At 32.7% G+C, this 20214-nt stretch overlaps 1 protein-coding gene across 1 annotated transcript; it reads right to left on the reverse strand.

Annotated features, from left to right (window-relative positions):
- Nucleotides 1-20: 20 nt before the first annotated feature.
- CCT5 (chaperonin containing TCP1 subunit 5) lies at nt 21-3443 on the reverse strand. Its single transcript, XM_011067632.2, has 7 exons — nt 3231-3443; nt 2162-2586; nt 1890-2082; nt 1543-1812; nt 1025-1210; nt 405-723; nt 21-274 (listed from the first exon to the last, which is right to left on the reverse strand). Exons 1-7 carry the CDS (start codon nt 3336-3338, stop codon nt 144-146), a joined length of 1632 nt encoding a protein of 543 aa, XP_011065934.1. The 5' UTR covers nt 3339-3443; the 3' UTR covers nt 21-143.
- Nucleotides 3444-20214: the final 16771 nt, after the last annotated feature.

A 20214-nucleotide genomic window follows, 5' to 3' on the forward strand; every position in this document is an offset into this window, starting at 1 on the left:
GGAAATATAGTGCCTGTAAATTGGGTATCGCTCAATAATTGTATTACCACATTGGTGTACAAGTAAAAAATAATGAATTGAAAATTATTTCAGGTTACCTTACTATAATTTATAAATAATTTTCAATTGATCAAACAAAATTTTTAGCTTTCACCGTTGTCATGTGGCGAGCGTATATCGTCAATTTTCAGTATCATCTTCACGAGCTGAGTAGCCAACAAAATTTGTTGTGTCTTGCTCGTCAGCGTTTCGATGACATTCTGTTTCTTCATATCTGTAATAAATCTGTGATAATTTCGTGATTATATACATACATACACACATATATACACACACACACACACACACACACACACAATATATATGTAAAAAAGTATACAATATGTATGCAGATCAATACGTACTCGGTGTGCCTCGATTTAAACAATCGATTCCAAGAGCGGGATTGTTGTCAGATAATTGACGCGCTTTAATCTCCGCTATAGTATCTACCGGAGAAAGGCCTGAATTTTCCGCAAGCGCCATTGGAACGCTCTCCAAAGCTTCAGCAAAAGCACGGAAGGCATATTGTTCTAAAGTGCCAATTTTATCAGCTTGTGCCATGCATGCCAGCGCACAAGATATTTCCGCCGCGCCTCCACCGTAAAGTATCCTGTTATCTTTTACTACGTTGCGTACAGTGCACAATGCATCATGTATTGATCGTTTCGCTTCTTCGATAATCTATAAACACATGAAAGTAATATCATATTTATTACAAATTCTAAGAATTATGTAAATGACATAAATAAGTGTTGCATCACAAAAAAATAAATTCAATTAATATAGAGTATTGAATAGTTTGTATAATTGCAATGCACTACTATTGCAAGGTGTCTGGTCAGTTGTACATTGGATAGAGTACTACTGAAATTCTCCTTGCATAGAAATTATTAGATGTGTTCAAGTTGACAAAGCAATTAGTAATTGAACATTGGTTCTTATTTATAGTTCCAATTAATCACATTCAATCACTCGTGCATACCATTTTGTTGCCGCCGCGAATGAAGATCGTCACAGCGCGAGAGTTCTTGCATTCTTCGATAACTAACATTCGATCCTTTGTTGTGCCAAACGTTAATTCCCTGACAACACCAGCATGACCAAGTTTTTCCGGCGTCAATTCCTCGAAGCGAGGTACAATGCGTCCACCGGTTGCAATGGCAATTAGCTGAAAAGAAGATTTGATTTCCTTAAGTATTTAACATACAAAACGCACAACACAACAAAAAGATTGCTATTATTTCAGGTCTCATAATCTTTGGATCATTGGAGCCACCACGAGAGCCAGATCACCAACTACCCGATTTTGAAAGCTTTTTATTTTTCTCGAAAGTTAATATAACATTAATTTACAAGAAAATACAAATACTTTCAAAACTAAGAGCCAGTTCCCCAAACTTTCGCACCTCCTCTAGCGCTCTTTTCTCATCATTAAAACACATTGCTATGAAAATAATTAAGAAATTAAAAACAAATGGAACTATGAAAGATATTACTTACTTCAATCTCTGGACCACCAACCCATCTAACTGCAGGCAAATTATTTTGCAACAGGAGATGGTTGGCTTCATCATCAAAGCCCCACTGACAAATAGCCAGGGTTGTACCAGCATCTTTAACTTGCTTCACCATTTCCGTAAACTTTTCACGCTCGTAATCGCGCAAGGCTCTATAATCGTCGACTGATGTGACATCCAACTTATGTTTTGTTTTGGGTTTTGGTGGTTCAAATGGACAAGTCAAGATGGCTAATTTGACGTCTTCTAACCTCTATAACATTATATAGACATTAAATATATAACTTATTAATTATAAAGTCCAACATGAAATATTTTTCGAAAATTTACTTTAGGCATTTGTGGATGACTAAAGTCCTTGTCGACAACCACTCCGCGTACTAAAACAGTATCTTCCAATCTACCACCGACTTTTCCTTCTATTTTGATTAGCTCAAAATTAACATCGCGAGTAACAGGATCCATAACTGCCAATACAGCTTGAACAGCTATTTCTGCCATCTGTCTATGATGCTTGTTAATGCTGCAATACATAAGAAAATTGTATGAATAAAAAAAAATTACAAATAAAAATTTTATAAACAATAAAAGTACTTCATTACATTTTTGAGCCTAATGAGGTCATAGCTATGTCAATGTAAGGCTCCAAATTCTCTGGAGTTCCCTTGAAATCTTCTGTTATTGTCTTGAGATGCTCAGTCGAACATTTGGCTGCTAATTCAAAACCGTCAGCGATTCTGATTGGATGAATTCCCTTGTCTAGCAACTGTTCAGCTTGTTCTAGAAGTGCACCGGCTAATACAACTACTCCAGTAGTGCCATCACCAATCTCATCATCTTGAGAGTTTGACAATTGGACCATCAACTTGGCAATTTCATGTTCTACATCCATATTCTTCAAAATAGTTGCACCGTCATTAGTTACAGTAACATCTCCATCTGAATTCACCATCAACTTATCCAGTCCCTTAGGTCCCAAGGATGTTCTAAGAATGTTAGCAACATTGCGTGCTGCTAGAATATGTGACTATAATCAAAGAATTTCAATATTTCCTTTTAATATTTAAAGCTATTTAAAGCTCCAATTCATCATTACACGTCAATTTTTTATTTAACAAATTAATTTCATAATTTAAATATTAAAATTAAATCATTTAAATAATTAAAATTACACGTTCTCTTCGGATTTAAAATAAAAAAAATCTTAAAAATTTACACATATATCTCTCATGGAATAAATTGTGGGTTTATAATTTCGTAGCTCTCTCGAAATATCTACAAACTATGGATCACCTTATATGGTCACAAAGACTCCAAGGTCTCTTAAAGAGAAACATTAATTGACATATATTAATTTGGAGCTCATCCACCATTCTTAAGTTATAAGTCAAAATCTAGATAAACGAGAGAGAAAAATCGCTTTTGTACGCTCCATGCATGAATATTTCACTTTATTCATTTCCAAATCTTAAAACATCGCCATTACTGTTCACACGTGATCGAGCGTCTCTCGCGCATTTCTCGAGTGTGGTCCGGAGGAATCATAAAATCCTCGGCGATGCGTCGAGGAAACAACGATTACGTACATGTCATCCGCAAGAGAGACTTATGAATTGACACAGGAAACGAGACGGAGAAATGCGAATGCGAGGTTTACCGTCGCCATCTCACCTTGATCGCATCATGACCGGTAAGGCGTTGCTGTTTCTCCTGGTTGCGAATAATAATGAAGGGCCGGCCGTACTCATCAAACGCCACTGTTCCGGGTATAGCAGTCATCTTGACGACCTGGCGTGATCCCAAACGGATCGATTACTTCCTCACGAAATGGCCGTTCTCTCCAACGGCTTCCTTGACGATGTGCTGCAATATAACCGCTATTTGCAAGTCTTTCGATAAAACCGGAACAACGTCATCATGGAGAAACGAATCTCGCGCATGCGTGATTGCGCAGTTTCCGTCTCGTTCCGTCAGTTACGTATACTGTTTCCTATAATGAAGGATGCGTGAGAACCCTCGTGGAAAAGGAGTAAAAATGTTAAGTATAAGTATATAAATTAAATATAGAAAGTATATATTTAGTATAAGGAAGAATATATTATTAATCTTGTAAATCATCAAATAGAATATATTGCTGAATATTTCCGTAGTGAAATTCTAATTATTAATATGACAAAAATATAATCGCGTTAAAATATAAAATTTACTAGCTGTAATTAAATACAGAAACATTTTGTTTTACATATATCAGTGATCTTTATACAATACATATATAATTATAAAAGTATATTATACATATATAATTGTAAAAAGATTATTATTAAAGTATTAGAATTGTAATTATTAATATTACCTCAGGACAGAAGAAAAACAAGAATGGAGAAAAAAGGTAAAAATTATTTGCAACAAAATAATCAAATAAATAATATAAAATTTGCTAGTAGTAGTCTTAATTGTGCAATTAATAAATTTCTTTGCTGAATATTGCTACTTATACGTATAATATCATAATGCAATATTTAGGATACAGCACTTAATATACATTTAAACGTATTATTAATGCAAGTCTAATACACAATATTAGTCATTCATGAGCTCCAGGAAATGTTCCGCGTAGCATCTTAGCACGAGTCTGTTAAAGTTCATCACATATTCACGCATGCGCAAAGAGATTCTTCCAATCTGCAATAAAGAAACAGATCAGAATCAAGAGACAAACAAGCAAACAGACCAATCGCGCGAAACTCACTTCATCATTTTTTATTTTAAATTATGAGAGTTGTTCTTTTTTGAAAAACATTCTGAACTGATTACACTAATACTAGAGAGAAACCTGAGAGAGGACGTGAAGATCTTTTTCCTATAACCGCAAAATGCCGCCGCGTCCTACTGCCCTCTGAAGAAGTGTATATAAACTACAATATTAATATAATTTGTTATTGTACTCCTGATAGAAATTTAAATGAAATCTCTGAAATAACTAAAATCTATCAAACTAATAGAGATTCAAATTTCTCTCTGCCTGTATTAATAGTTGGATAGTCAGATGTTATATTTAAGATCGTCTTAAGTACAATCTTAAGATAAATCAGCTGTATTAGCAATTATGTTTCTTTAATGCAGATTTTCAGCCCATTTTTACCAAACATAATTACTAGTATGTAAGTATGTTCCAAAGTCTCTATAATTACTAGCAAATTATACAAACTTTGAACACACTTCAAACTTTTCCAATCTATATCGTTAATTTAAGGTTTAATTTAGCAAAAATGAACTAGAGGTCCTCCACGAATCCCGTCAATTTTTTAACGGCGGTCCTCTTTTCTTTGTAAGTATAATATTTATCCGTAAAAAAACGGGCTAATAAATATAGTAGTCTGTTTTTACAGATAAATATATTTTTAATTTATTTTTTATTTTTATGTTTAATTATTTTATTGTATTTTTTGCTAATTATATTGCATTACAATTATACGAAATGATAAAATAATTACTAATCATATTGCATAACTTTTTTAATATTATGTTTTATTGTAATCCTTTTTACATTCAATAATACAATAATAATTGTTTATAATACAATATACAATTATAAATGTTATTCGAAATATAATAAAAATTATATTATAGGAGCAACATAATTAAAAAAATTTAGTAATGCAGGATTATACAAAAACGTCGAAAATATATATCATAACACAAATTTTTTTAAACCAATATTTAATGAAATATTGAGAAAAGCTGAATGAAATATTAACAACAATTAGATCGTATTTACCATTAATTATTAACTTGCGATTATAAAACTTAACGATATTTAAAGTAATTACTACAAAAAATCATTAATATATTTATAACAGTACTTTCAACGCGTTCAAAATAAGTATCTCAATAAATTCATTATATCCCTCCGCCTTGTGATACGCTGGTTAGTATCCGAAACAAAGAAAAATAATCTTCATATTGGAGAGTGAATACACACTTAATATATTCTGATTTTATGTCAAATTCACAAGATCCATTTACAAAGAAAAATTAAGCAATCTGTCAAATATCAGATCTTGTTAGAGAAAGTGAGAGTCTTTCAGAATACTTACGATAATAATAATTTTGGTAGTGTGCCAATTATAATTACCACTTTTATCGCATCTTTCATAAAACATTAAAATCCAAGAGAAAATATGTTCTGCCATACATCACTAAAAATCATTTCTTTAAAAATAAATGGATGGAATTTCATTATGGAATAGTGGTTACGAAGGAATATATTTAATAACAATAAAATACATTATTGTAATTTCTTTTTAAGTATGGGAACAAAGGTTTCTCGGGTATCAACTCTAACAGAAGCATAGTAAAAAAGATAGATAGATATTGTGTAGTTTGCATCCACTACCTCAGAGAACAGTAGTATGCAGGGCAATTTGAGATTACAGGAAAAAACTCTCATGTTCTCTCTCAGGTTTCTCTCTGCTCATACAAACTATATTTCATTTGAATTTATTATATCAATGCTGCAGTGTACATCAGAAACATTCTTCAGTTAGGGTTAAGTTAGGTTAGGTTACGTTACGTTAGGGTTAGGTTACATAAGGGCTAGGCTAGATTAGGTTAGGTTAGGTTAGGTGAGGTTGGGTTAGGTCAGGTCGGGTTAGGTCGGGGTTAGGTTAGGTTAAGTTGGGTAAGGTCGGGGTTAGGTTAGGTTAGGTTAGGTTAGGTGAGGTTGGGTTAGGTCAGGTCGGGTTAGGTCGGGGTTAGGTTAGGTTGGGTTAGGTCGGGGTTGGGTTAGGTCGGGGTTAGGTTAGGTTAGGTTAGGTCGAGATTAGGTTAGGTTAGGTTAGGTTAGGTTAGGTTAGGTTAGGTTAGAGTTAGCTTAAGGGAAAAAAAGAGACTTATTGTTTCTTATTAACAGACCGAATTATTTTTAAGAGAGGAAATTTGTTTTTTACATATAATGCTACACGAAACTATAAAACAATGTGCAGATCTATGCGATAATAATCCGTCGTTTTCCGCGATAATTTATATTAGAAAGGGATGATAATCACTTTATGTCAATAATATAACAGTTTTGTTAAAATTTTGTCTCAGATGTTCTTCAAAATTTTAAAACATTTTTTAACGATTTCAAGACGTTTAAAGCTTGCGTCAGATTATGTGCAATTTGTGTGTGATTTATCTCTTTGATTTACAAAAACCGCTCCTTAATTGCTGATTTAGCACGAATAGTAAGCGACGAATATAATTTCAATAATTTGTACTATTCTCATAGAAATCGCAAATTTCGAACTATTTTCGATCACAAATAATGTTCTTTAGGTAACTTTCACAAAATCATCTTTAACAGTATCGCGTCAGTGTCCATCATTTTCGACTTCCGGTAAAATATATCGAATTCTCTATTTTAGCGGCATATTTGTCGATATTCTTTTAAAAACACTCAATTTTTTCAGATAAATAAATTGTTTCACGATGAAAAAGTAGAATACTTCTTTTTCTTTTTAAAATTTTTAGAGAAAGAAGAAGATATCAGAAAGAGAATCACTCTCGTTATCTCAAAAATTATATCTTTCGTTTATAAATTCTTAAAATAAATATTCGAACATATCAATCGATAAAAAATTTTTTTATTTAATTGCTCCACTATTTTATTTTTACGTTTAAATTATTTCTAAAATATCTTTTAAGATTTAAATATATAAAAATAATTCTGCAAATATTTTGAATGAAAAAGAACTCCACGTGAACCAATTTCTTTCTAAAGATTAAAAAATTGATAGAAAAAAATTTCACATCACTGCTCACATAAAATCTTTTACAGCAATGCAGATTGAAACGGCCTCTCTCGCTCGGTGACATCGATTAATTACGATGTCGTAATTTCACTAGGAAACGAGTTTTCATTTCATTCTATCTATATCGTGCGATAATAGCAAGTGATAGTCGGGGTATCAGAATCAAGCGAGTAGTCGATGAGTCGACTCCTAACGGATAGTATAAACTTTGACACCGCGGAGCATTATTGCGATTAAATGAACTACCCGTCAAAGAGAGGAAGAGAAAGAGAAGATGGAAGAGAAGAAGGTGTGGAGGAGGAAACTGCAGAAACTACGAAAATGGAAGCGCGAGTACTTACTCGTGCGTTGAAATATACATCTCGCGCCTCTCCGTTTTCCCACTTGGCGAACTTCCATTAAAAGGCCCTGGTAATGCGCGGGTTACGGCTTCAATATGCAGTAAAACTAGGATAGCCCTTACTGTATGCCCCGCGCTCACCTAAAGCATCCCTCGCTCACCTAAAGCATCCTTCGCTCATCCTCCCAACCCCTATCGTTCCGGGATATTCGTGATATGAGAGATACGGCAGAGCCCAGGGAGACACCACCGAGGCACTCCATCCCCGAGGTCGAAGAAAGTCGGTGAATAGAGAAATAATCGCGTTGATGCACGTATACGCGAAACTTGTGAAAGAACGTCATGAATAAAGAGTATGGGAACGGTGTGCCCAAGATAAATCGTATTCGAGATAAAAGAATAGACCATCCTCTCTTTCCTGACTTTGATGAAACAAATTTATAAAACAAACATCGTTCTACTAACGTTCAATCAGAAAGTAGGTCTGTTTGTGTTGCTTACATTTTTTGCACTCAGAATCTTTGTTTTCTCTCTCTTCTTCACTCTAATATATATTTATTTTTTTATTTTTAAGTGCAAAAATTTTGGAGGATTTCAAATAGAATTGATGGTTAATTGCTTCGAAAATTTCGAACTTCGAATATACGAAACTTCAATATTAAAATTTGAAGAACTAAAATTATACAATTAAATTAATTTAATATGGCTAAATGAAAAAGATAAGGTGGTACAATTTTAAACGTGATATAATTTAGAATAAAATAAAATTAATCAATTTTCGAAGTCAAGTAAATTTGATCTCATTATGTGGAGGATATTAAAAAGTACCAAACAGGAAAAATCAAACTTGAACTTCGAAAATTGGATTCAAATTTTATTAATTTCGTTCAGAATTGTACTGTATTTGAAATCGTACTATCTTACCCTACATTTTCATTAAAAAATATACAAATATATACAAATACATATAAAATTTACGAATACCTATATATTACAAATATACATATTTTTATTTTTTTTCTATTTGTATAAATATTTTCTTCGACGCTTCGAAATTAATTTAAACTTTGAAAATTCGGAATTAATTTGAATGGAAAATACTAAATATTAATTTAAATTCAAATACTTTCGAAGCTTCAAATTCGCGAAGTTATTAAAAGTAACAACCTGAATTTCAAGCAACGTGAACATCTAATAAATAATAATCATCTAATAAATAATAATCATCTTTTTTCCATTTTCGAATAACCATTAATTGCACAATGAAGAAACATTTTTTTTTCCTTTGAAATAACACGCGTAAATCAATTTTAAAAAAAAAGATCTCGCAAGTTTCTGTTGTAATCTAGCTTTAACAATCAGCTTTGTAATGCATTGACTTCGCTTATCGAACACAAAATCGGGAATCTAGTGATGAGAAACATCGTCAAATTCCTGGTAACAGTGATGAGTAACGAGTACCACGAGGATGGTTCGAAGAAATGACGTGACTTCGAGAATCAAACGTTTTGCTGTACACGTGCGTTCCTCCCGAGGCGGTTGAAAAGTGCAGCCTCGGCTTCTTGAAAATTTCGCCGCTGGAAAAGTATAATTACCGGTTAGGTAAACCGTTGTTGGAGATCTGACAGGCAGGTGAATATTGTTCGATGAGGAAAGATCACGCATCTTATTGATGCTAATTAAACAAGGACGTGAGCGGGGAAGATGCAGAAGTTCTCCGCAAAAATGAAGAATTATGATATCGCACTTTATTACGCAAATTCAAATATATTCTGTGTGAAAGTATAGAAAAATATAAATATATTTATCGACGAATAATTCTCTTATTGATACTTTATAATATAAAGAAAAGATAAATGAAAGAAGAGTTGTAGATTCATTTAGTTATTAGTTATGAAGTCACACTCGTTATGAAACACCAATAGGAATTAATCGCGATGTAATACACATCATTATAAAATTATAGGGGTATATAATAGGATCGGATACGTAATGTATGCATGCGATTGATTATTATAAAATCGTGCAGAGTTCTGTGTTATATTTGCGTGCGACTGGTTTTTAGAAGGAAGTTTACAGCATGCCAATAGATGGCGAAATAATGCTAAAAAGTTGTTGTATCAGAGTTATTTATATCGATCTTCATTCTCTCTCTATTTCGATATATATATATATATATGTGTGTATTTCAAAGATAAAATAAAGGAAAAGAGAATATATTAAAATATAATTTAAGATATCCATTTATAACTTTATATTGCATATTTATATAAACAATATTATCTTAGGGTATTTATCTTCACTATAGTATAAAAAAAAATATGGTACATGTCTTATTAAAAATAATATATCAGTATATGTGCGCTTGATAAGTTTTCGATATCGATATAAAAATACAAAACAATATAAATAAAACTTGGAAATTATCGATCGATAAACGTATCTTCCATTTTAACGACACGAAAGATCGTAAGAGAATATATGAAAAAACAGAGAAACAGACGATAAATAGAGAAGAGATAGCAAACTTGTCGATAATAACGGAAAGAACGGTACAAGAGGTTGAATTACTCGCGTAATCTCGCGCGTCTAGATAGCTGATAAGCGTTAAGTAATAATAGATATTTCATCTAGAGTGCATGCAGCCGATACGCGAACTCCGATAATCAATAAGCGATAAACGGCGGCGCCGTTTTAAGGACCAGCGATGCGCCGGGCGAGCCCGTGACTCATTCAAAAATCACGTGGCAATTGCGCACCTAATTAGAGTCACCGATTTCTTCGCTGATATTTCAAGAGACAAGGAAGACGGATAAAACGATCAGATAAGGGAAAGTTCCAGGAATTATTTTCTTGGAACAAAACAAGGGAATGGAATCTCTCAAAAAATATCTTCTGCAACACTAAGCAAAAATAAGCTTCCGCAAAATACGATAAGATCAGTTTGTTTACTCAAAATCAAGTAAATTTTCATCTTGCTGCACTTTAATTAAAAGTTAAATCGTCAAATTTCTTGAATATATTTGAAAGCTCCGATATAGAGATTGCTCTTCTTTTTCCGTAAAGTTTTTTGTAAGATGAAATTTTTGTAAAGTTAAATTTAAACAATTACGGAACATCCTATTTATTACAACCATCAGAAATATTCTTTTTTTTTCTTTAAATATTTCCGTTAGCTTCATTCATATTTTGCAATATGTCTTTTAAAAAAGGGAATAATAAGATTTAATGCACGAAAAAATGTTAACTAGATTACCCGCAACTTCTGTAAAATCACAGTTTCGACTGACTTACACTGCGTGATAGATCAGGCTATTGCAGCTTCATATAGTATACATGTAAAGGACGATATTGCTGACATATCTAAAAATTCAGACATATCTAATACAGACTTGACATAATTTTGTTGGATTAAATAAAATAACTGTTAATTATGTATGTAGCTCAAACTAATTGTTAGAATGTCAAAGTTGTTTGCAACATTGCTCATACTTGAGATTACTTAATTATTTAGATGGCTCAACAAAATTATTTTCAGATTTGTATGTGTCTAAATTTAACAAAATTGTTTTTTCTATGTGTAGCAACTTAATATTTTAACTTTGTAGATAGTTTTTTGTAAATTACTAATATTATACATAGTATAAATAATTTACAAAAAGACTTTGTATTTAATTCATTTTCACGGCTGTATTTCAAGCCAAAATTTGTCAATTTTTTTCATTTAATCGTTTCTATTTTTTCATTAATCGTCTTCCCCTTAAAACGTAATGTTATATACTTCAATATTGAGCTAAAAAATTAAATAGGTATGGCGTAATGTTTTGCAACGAGATCACGAATCGCAATCGAATATAGACGCTACATGGCGTTTTTGGAATGATTGCACTGCGTTGTGCGATCTTGTCCTATAACGAATTCGATTGAATGCACTAGTGCTCACTGGTGCATATTAAAACCGTACACTGATTTGATTTGAGTGTAAATATAAAATGCAAATATTTTGAATTATATAATACATATTTTACTAACAGCACAATAAAATTTATTGAGGATTTCACAAGTTTGAGAATTTGGCTCGTTTTTATATTAGTATTAAACACACTTTACAATCAATTTGTATACGGTGGCTTTAATATACACCAGTGTTCGCACTGAATACGTTCAATCAAATTTACTACTAGTTAACTCCGATAAGAATCGTCTATGACGACATACTTACCCAATTTGTCTCTGTTATCTTATCTTATCAAAGAGTGCTAGACCTTGAAGGAATTTGAGTTGTTATTTAGAAAATATTAATGTAATTTATCATGCATAATTTGAAGCATCGTATATAAGAGTAAACGACGTGTGCACATCAATGACAAACATATTTTATAATCCGAATAATTATTTCACCATTTCACCATCAGCGAGCATGACGATAAAATGCATTATTATTCAGCGAAAAAATCATTTCGGCAAGATTTGATCGGATCAAAACGACATCGATTAAATCGCCTGTGGACACACATTTGCCAAGGAAATAATAATTAATTCATTGCACTGAACGCTGCGATTAAATTTCCGATTTTTATTAATGTGAACAAGAATACCGGTTCTAAATGCTCCAACAATCACGCGTTATAACGGATTGCAAATATTGTTTCGCTGAGAGTCGTTAAAACGTCATCGTGTATGCAAAATTTAAGCGGTGTTATAAATGTATATGGAACACGCGAGTGATGAGGCAGCATCGGAGATTTTGTGCCACGAGTGATATATTAGCAAATTATATTACGAAGTTTATAACGAAATATTAAGTGATATATTATATACGCGAAGCGTATTATTAATTTCAAAATTATTTTTCTTTTCTCTTTCTTCGTTTGATCTTAAATTTGTTAAAAATGGGAATAGAATGCGATTAGATTGTGATTTAATGGATAGACGTGATTGTCGTGAATGATTATAGAAAGATATTGCATAACAAAGATAAGTTAAGAAAGGTAGCACCTACGTTGTAACAGGACTATATTCGTACTCCAATCGATCGACTAATACCATCAACCCCAGCGAGATTTGTGATGTCTCTTCGTACGAAAATACCTTTCCATACTTATATAATTAGATTTATAAAATATGTAATATAATATATAAATTTTTTTTTAATACAATATATGCACTGAGAAAAATGTCTGATTAGATTAATTGAAATTCTGATTGGAAATGGACGAATCAAAATTTTCTAGTTAAATCTACTAAATTTCTAGTATTCTAGTTATTGAGGTAGCTGGAATTTCTGTGTTGATATAATAAACTAATGTTGTTAGTTTTTTTAAAGAAATAAATATCAAACTTATTCATAGTCGACTTCCGCTTTAGACACTATATATTCTTTTTTTCATGGAATTAAATTAGCTAAGTATTTATATATGCAAAAGTGCGTGTCTCAATATTTATATGCAGACATTCCGGATATAAATATTGTTACATATTTATATCTATCGTGCAACCTACACTCCCCACGCGCGAGCTCGATTATAATTTTATTTCACCGTCACGCGACGTGATCGTTATTTACTTTTTGTGCCGGCTTTGCGACGCACACCCTCGTTAAAATGCATCGTATGCGCACTATGCGATATAGAAGGTGTCCCAGGGAATAATGCAAATATTTCGCTGGTGGATTTTGATTAATTATTTTCAGTGAAATATCACATCCCCATGGATTCGATAAAATACAAAAATCCTATTTATATTACAATCCAGTGAAGAACACAATTTTTTTGTGACTCTTATATCATATTCAACTTAGTAATTAAGAAACCGTTATAGATCTGACCTAAAAATGTTAAAATATTCTTTATCTTAATAATAATGACATATCTAAATATTAAAATATTTTTTATCTTAATAATAATGATAAACCTTGAGACTTGTGTTGATCTTTCAATTAAATTTATTTTGTATATACTAATAAAATATTTACATATCCGTGACACTATATCAGATGCTAATATCCGACGATACCTGGTTCATCGCTCGTTCCAACCAATACCAAATGACAAGCTTCGTGGTTAGAAAACCCACGCGTATTCTCCCACGTGCGAATCGACCTGAAAGGACGTCTTCCTCTCATGAGAAGGTGGCAGTTTGTTATGCGATCGATAAGATCAATGAAAAGCGAATAAAGTAGAGAAAAGTAATCCAACTGTGTATAATGTCTATCGACTTTTAATAATGGTAATTATGTTAATATTACGGAATCCTGCCAATGAATCCTTCAAGATTTTCTAGGAAAAAAAGGAATATTTCAATATCTTTTGGATTGATATCGATGACCTCTTCTGACAGTAATCCTAATTGTAAAAAAAATTGTGCAAAAAGCGAACAAAGATTCTAAATTAAATTATCACCTATAATGTAATCGTCACTAAATCGTTATTAAAATATCCAGATATCAATTCCAATATTTTTAAACTGAAGTTATATTTCATTCAATAAAATATCAATATAGATATGAAATCAATAGATTTGAAATAATTAAAAATAGTGTATCTCACAAATCTAGTTCCTCTAAAATGCAATTAAAAATAACCAATAGATTTTCTTGCTATTTTAGTTCGAGTTCTACTTACCAAAGTATATAATTATGCAAGCAAAATTCCCACAGATAAAATTAATGACAATCGTCATTATATTCGTGTCAAATATTGTAAAAATTGCAAACAGCTCAATATTTATTATCTGTATAAATGATCCTATTACATTTTCAATTTGCCAATATTCGTCCTATTCGTATTATGTTTTGCCATTACGCAAAGGCTAAATGAAAGGTGCATCAACGTCAAGACAGAGAATTAATTTTTCTGTGACGTTCACCGTTCGACGACCCACGGTGGTCATTAAGAGTACTATCACCCGCTGCTTCGTGCACAATGTCGCGGGTAAATTCTGACGTTGAGGCAATCCAATTGTGCCTCGCATTCCAATTTATCATCCGCGTTCTCTATTATTACTCGTTCTGTATATGCACAGGTCTATCTAATTGTAAGCAAAAAGTGGTAATAAAGGCGGTTGCAGACTTAGGACGCTGCAACGTGATTACGTTGCTACATTAGAAACAGCATGAATTGCAAAGGTACGTGTGTACTACAACAACACACATTAGGATGAAAGAATGGAGCGTATCCTGTACTCAGAGACCGCAAGGAAATCCCGTGTGTCACAATCCACTTTCCTCACCGCGACGAGGCAAGTCTTTATCCTCGATTTTATCATACCTTCTGAAGGACCCGTATGAGAGGTCGTTCGACACCGTGTCGCTTGCCAAGAACATTCTTGGAAGATGTCTATATAAAGATGCTTACTCCTCTCGGGAATATGTCCTTAAATTTTATAAAGGAAACACTTGTCATTTATTTTTTTATTTATAATGAAAAGAACAATTTTGTTGAAATATCTAAAAATTTGGTTATAGATACAGATTTAAAAATAATTTTATTGGATTATCACAAAATAATATTAGGAAACTCATGATGAACAATGTTACAAAAAAAAATTTTGATACTCTAACAACCAGTTTGAGCGTCCATAATTATTTTGATAGTTTTACAAAATTATTTTTAGATTTGGATCTAGTTTTAGATACTTTAACAAAATCATTCTTTCCCTGTAAATTAAATCCAATATAAAGTACGATGTATTGCTAAAAGCTATATCATAACTATATAATTATATACGTTACCTTTCAACTTTTTTTTTAACATTAAACGAAATATCACCGTAGGGAGTAAGTAATTTAAAACTACAATTGGCGTTCTTTATGAGATACAATATTCTTTTAATAAACAAACGCAGCATAGCAAAGTTTTATAATCACACGTTTAATCTTTGAAATTCACATGAGGATGCATACCCGAGTTTATCAGTTTTAAGTGAATAGCGACGCTCTTGTTTAACAACTAGCCTGCCAAGAGAACGGACATCTTTCAAAGGAATTTTATTCTATACGCTATTGGCCACGCGCTCTTTGTTCCCACGCTACTGCACTTTAGCACGCATAATAACGTACGACGAGGAGAAGCGTGGGTGTACAAGGTGTCATGGCTCTGCCTACATAATCGCAAAGAGGGTCCGTAAAGCCGGGGTGTTAACTTCCGTCATCCGGGACGGCGCGCGCGTGTGAAGGGGTTTGTTTAACGAGGGTAGTTCGCCCCGATGCGGCGTGGCCGTAAAAGCAAGCGTATCTCATATTATTATTTAATAAAAATTATAACGACAAGTCGGTTATTACGGCATCTCATTTCGATTAAGTTAGGCTTGCTTCTTTGTGCCTGAATTTTAATGGCATATTCTATAGTCACACAAGCTTATTTCGAGGTCGAACTGATTTTTAATTCGGAGTTAATTTGAATATGGTAGTCTAAGCATTAAACCGGTAATGTTGGACTTTAAAGGCATAATTGACTTTTTTATTGTAAATTTTAGTAGATAAATTTAAATCTGTAAAAAATATGCAAAATACAATCTGATTTCTATTATGGTAAAAACTCGTTCTTTAAAGTCCTTCTTTTTCACAATTATGTAAGAATTTTTTCAGATTTTTATACAATTCAAAATAATACGTAAAAAAATCTGCTTATATTGCTTCACACTGCTGACAATAGGTTAAATAATATAATAATCACAAATCATTATTTTTCTTGTTTTGCTACAAGCTGAGAAAAAGAAATCTAATCGTTATTTGAAGAGGCTTCCGGAATATTATACTTCAATTTCAACGTTAACAAAACAGACAAAACTTCTGTGAGACTTTATGAAGAACTCTAATAGCCATTCCTGCATGCGTTATGATTTAATAATCGCTCGTTTCGCCTTCGCGATTAGCACTTTAGTCGACACGTTTCTTGTTGACGGCTCGTACAAATTATTATGGCGAACTGCACTTTGAATCAATTCATATCCACCAGACATCTTTTCAACCGTAAGCGTTCTCAGCAGTTGCTGAATGGTTTGAATACCATAACGACGTCTCTTCAGTAAACCATCATTTCCGAAATCTGATAACTGAAGCCCTGATTTCCATATGTGCCATCATTAATAACGATCGAGTCTTTCGATGCATGTAATCTGGTATTTTCGATCTTTCTCTCCCTTTCCCTTTATGGATCAGTGCTGTAAAGCAATATTTATCAATATATATCGCTTTCTGTCAAAACTTTTTTCTATTTGCATCTTTTTGAATGCCATATGCATAATTAAAACAGGTTTATATCACATATAGTTCGGATATTTTCTCGTTGCTTATCGAGATTCATTGAGAAACATATATAAAATTATCCTCAATGGAATACTCCATTGAAAACAGCATGGAATAAGCTGGATCGAAAACAATGATTATTATAGCATCCTTTCTAGCGATGAATGTCGATGTTCTGTAAGTATTGTAACAGTCGTTTGCAGACTCAGACGGGGTGCTGATTACGCTACCATTATAGATGCTGGATGCGCTATTCAGTGACGAAGGAATGTAAAATTAATGCAAAATTCCACGCGCTCTGACCGGTCGGCTTTCCAAGACGCCTCGGGTGTCGTTTTCTAAAGATCGTTATTTGTTGGTCGCGCTGTACGTGTCCGTCCACTTATAGGCAAACTGCTCCGAGAGGAGCGGAGTGCAGTCTATACCGGCCAGACACCTTTCTATCCTTGTAGGCCCCGCGAACAGGAGTTACCGGTTGGAATGCCATCGCGTTGTCACGTTTAAGGTCCATACACACATTAACGATGGTCATTCCGGTCTTACGTCAGACATCATAGATCCGGGATTCGCCCAAGACAAATCCGTTCCAGCATTCCATGGACTGTTGTAGTCCTGTCCGGTGACGCTCATAATGATACGTGATCTTTCGTGGAAACGGTATTCTTCGAGGAAGGAAAGGAAAGGCACGTTCGAGGAAACTAAGAAAGCATGTTAAGTTAACGAGATTCGATCATAAATAAAAAAGAGACTTTTACAAAAGAATTTAAAATAAGTCTAACAATAGAATTTCAATATTCTTTTTTATAAAAGATGGAAAGCAGAGATCTTTGAGGAAAAATACTATTTTGCAAGAGAAAGCTAATTTTGATCAGAATAATTGGGTTATACATAATAAATTTCGAATAACTAAAAGGACTTTTCGATGTTTTATGAAATATTCAACAACATAAATTATTATTATATAGTTAATTGAAAACTTTTCGTAAATTATAGAGAATACTAAACTTACACTTGTCTTGTTATAAAAAATCTATATATTCTAAAACTAATTATGCAACCAAAAATATGAGTAACCTAATCTCGAGAATTAGAAATTCAATGTTTTAAAATAGACAAATATATATACATATATATATATATATATATATATATATATATATATGTACATATAATTCAGCGTATTATTTTTTTGCATTTTTATTACTAACACTTTATTAAACAATCTATTATCAATACGTATCTCTTTTTTTTATCTTTCAAAATAATTTAGTTTTTATATCTATTTAAATACTTTCAACCTATTCAATTACCTATTAAATATTGATCGATTATTCAGCACTTCTTAGATTGTACTATAATTTATGTTTTCTTTTTGTTATGACTGATGATCATCCATAACTAGCACTTGACTTTTCAATAGAGCCCTCATAATGATCAAAAATTAAAAAAAAAATCTGTAATTAAAAATTCTGTTTAAATATCTAACATAAAATTAAGCGACACAAATAGATAACGAGTACGATAAAAAGATAAAATTATACAACATTTACTGAATGTGAGTAGACGTGTTACAAAATAAAACTTTTCGAAATATTACCAATTTTATTTTTATTAAATTTCCATTAACTTTCCTAACTTTATTAAGCTGCTCAATAAAACACATATCTGGCAAATAACTTTCATCTATGAATATACCTTAATGTTCTCCGTTCGATAGGTGTTCCCCAGTTTCCAGTGCCACGCGACGCGCACACATACGCGAGAGAGCGAATGCGAACGCGCACCTTCGTTCGATTGATTAGCCGCGATCGCGCGCGAATTGTCACGCGTGCACGCGTGAGGTTGCTCGCCTTGTGCGACCTCGCCGCGTCACGCACGCATATTTAATTTCGATTGGCCCGATGCGTTGCGTATCGGTATAAACCTGAAATAATTAGAGAGACGGGAGCACGTGATTAACGGACTTATTAACACGAACGAGAGCGGAAATAATTGTTTGCGGATTTCTATGGAGACTAGATACTTTAAGAACGTGTGCTGTTTAGAATCATGCCGCAGTAAAATAGTGCGGCGTAAAATAGTTTAATAGTTTAATAGTAAAACGTAAATGAGAATTATTATAATGTACAGAAAACAATTATCGAAAGTGTACAGAAAGAAAAAGATGTATTCTGTTAATATTTGTCCATATTACTCGCTTCTTATTTATTTTATATTTTTATCATTAAATTATTTATATTGTAATAACATAAAATATTGATGAGATATAATTTAGGTGTAATATGCATTCAATAATCCTCCCCTGACGTTGACTATTGTTTAGAAATTTTATCTCATAAAAATACATTAAAAATCATCCCCTTTTTATGAGATATCAAAATTATATCATGATAGACATGTATAAATAAATGCGATTAAACTATACTTTATGCAATTAGGCTCGCGATAGCATTACACTGTCCGATAGGCAAGAACTAACCCCAGCTAGAACCACCCTTCCCACCAGGAGCTCCTGCACCGTTGGAGGTATTCTTGTCTATCCCGAAAGTAACCCGGAAAAGCGGGTAGCTTGGAAAACATTCTCGAAAAGTCTAGGTGATTTTACCAGGAATGCAGACCGGCTAACAAGCTGCATCCGTCAATCGAACAGTTTTGCAAGACATCACGATGACATTTCTAATATAATCCGTAATGTCAATCCGATGACCTATTACCCATTATCGATTGGACAAACATCTAATTCCGTTCCGAAACACTGTGCGTCGCATGTTTTATATATTTATAGACGGATGCGTTGCGTCATATTACCGCGCATATTGTTTCCTATTTTGTAAACATTTATGCAACTCTTAAAATTTTATATCAACTACAAGGTCGTAGTGTACATATATTTAGCTAGAATGACGTTCGCCGCGGCGTAAAACTGCATACGTGATAAATTTTATGTAAATTCATGATGAATATTTGTGTAAAAGTAAATAACTACTGCTGCCTCATTCTCTTAACGAAGCGTTAATTTCGCTAATTCATCACGGATTAAAACGTGATGAATTTATTATTACGGTAGCCTTTTAATGTATTCATAATCGCACCATGTATCACAGGTCGAATTAATGTTAAACGAAATTAATAAAACGACGAGCAATTTCGACGATAGCTTTTATTATATCGAATAACTAAATCGATTGTCGTTATCCAAATGCACTACGAAAATGAATTATGAAAGCAGATATTGCTGCGGAAATGTCATATCGTGTTACGCCTGACACGAAA

Source organism: Acromyrmex echinatior, chromosome 15 (genome assembly GCF_024713525.1).
Source record: "Acromyrmex echinatior isolate Ae372 chromosome 15, ASM2471352v2, whole genome shotgun sequence".
NCBI lineage: Eukaryota > Metazoa > Arthropoda > Insecta > Hymenoptera > Formicidae > Acromyrmex > Acromyrmex echinatior.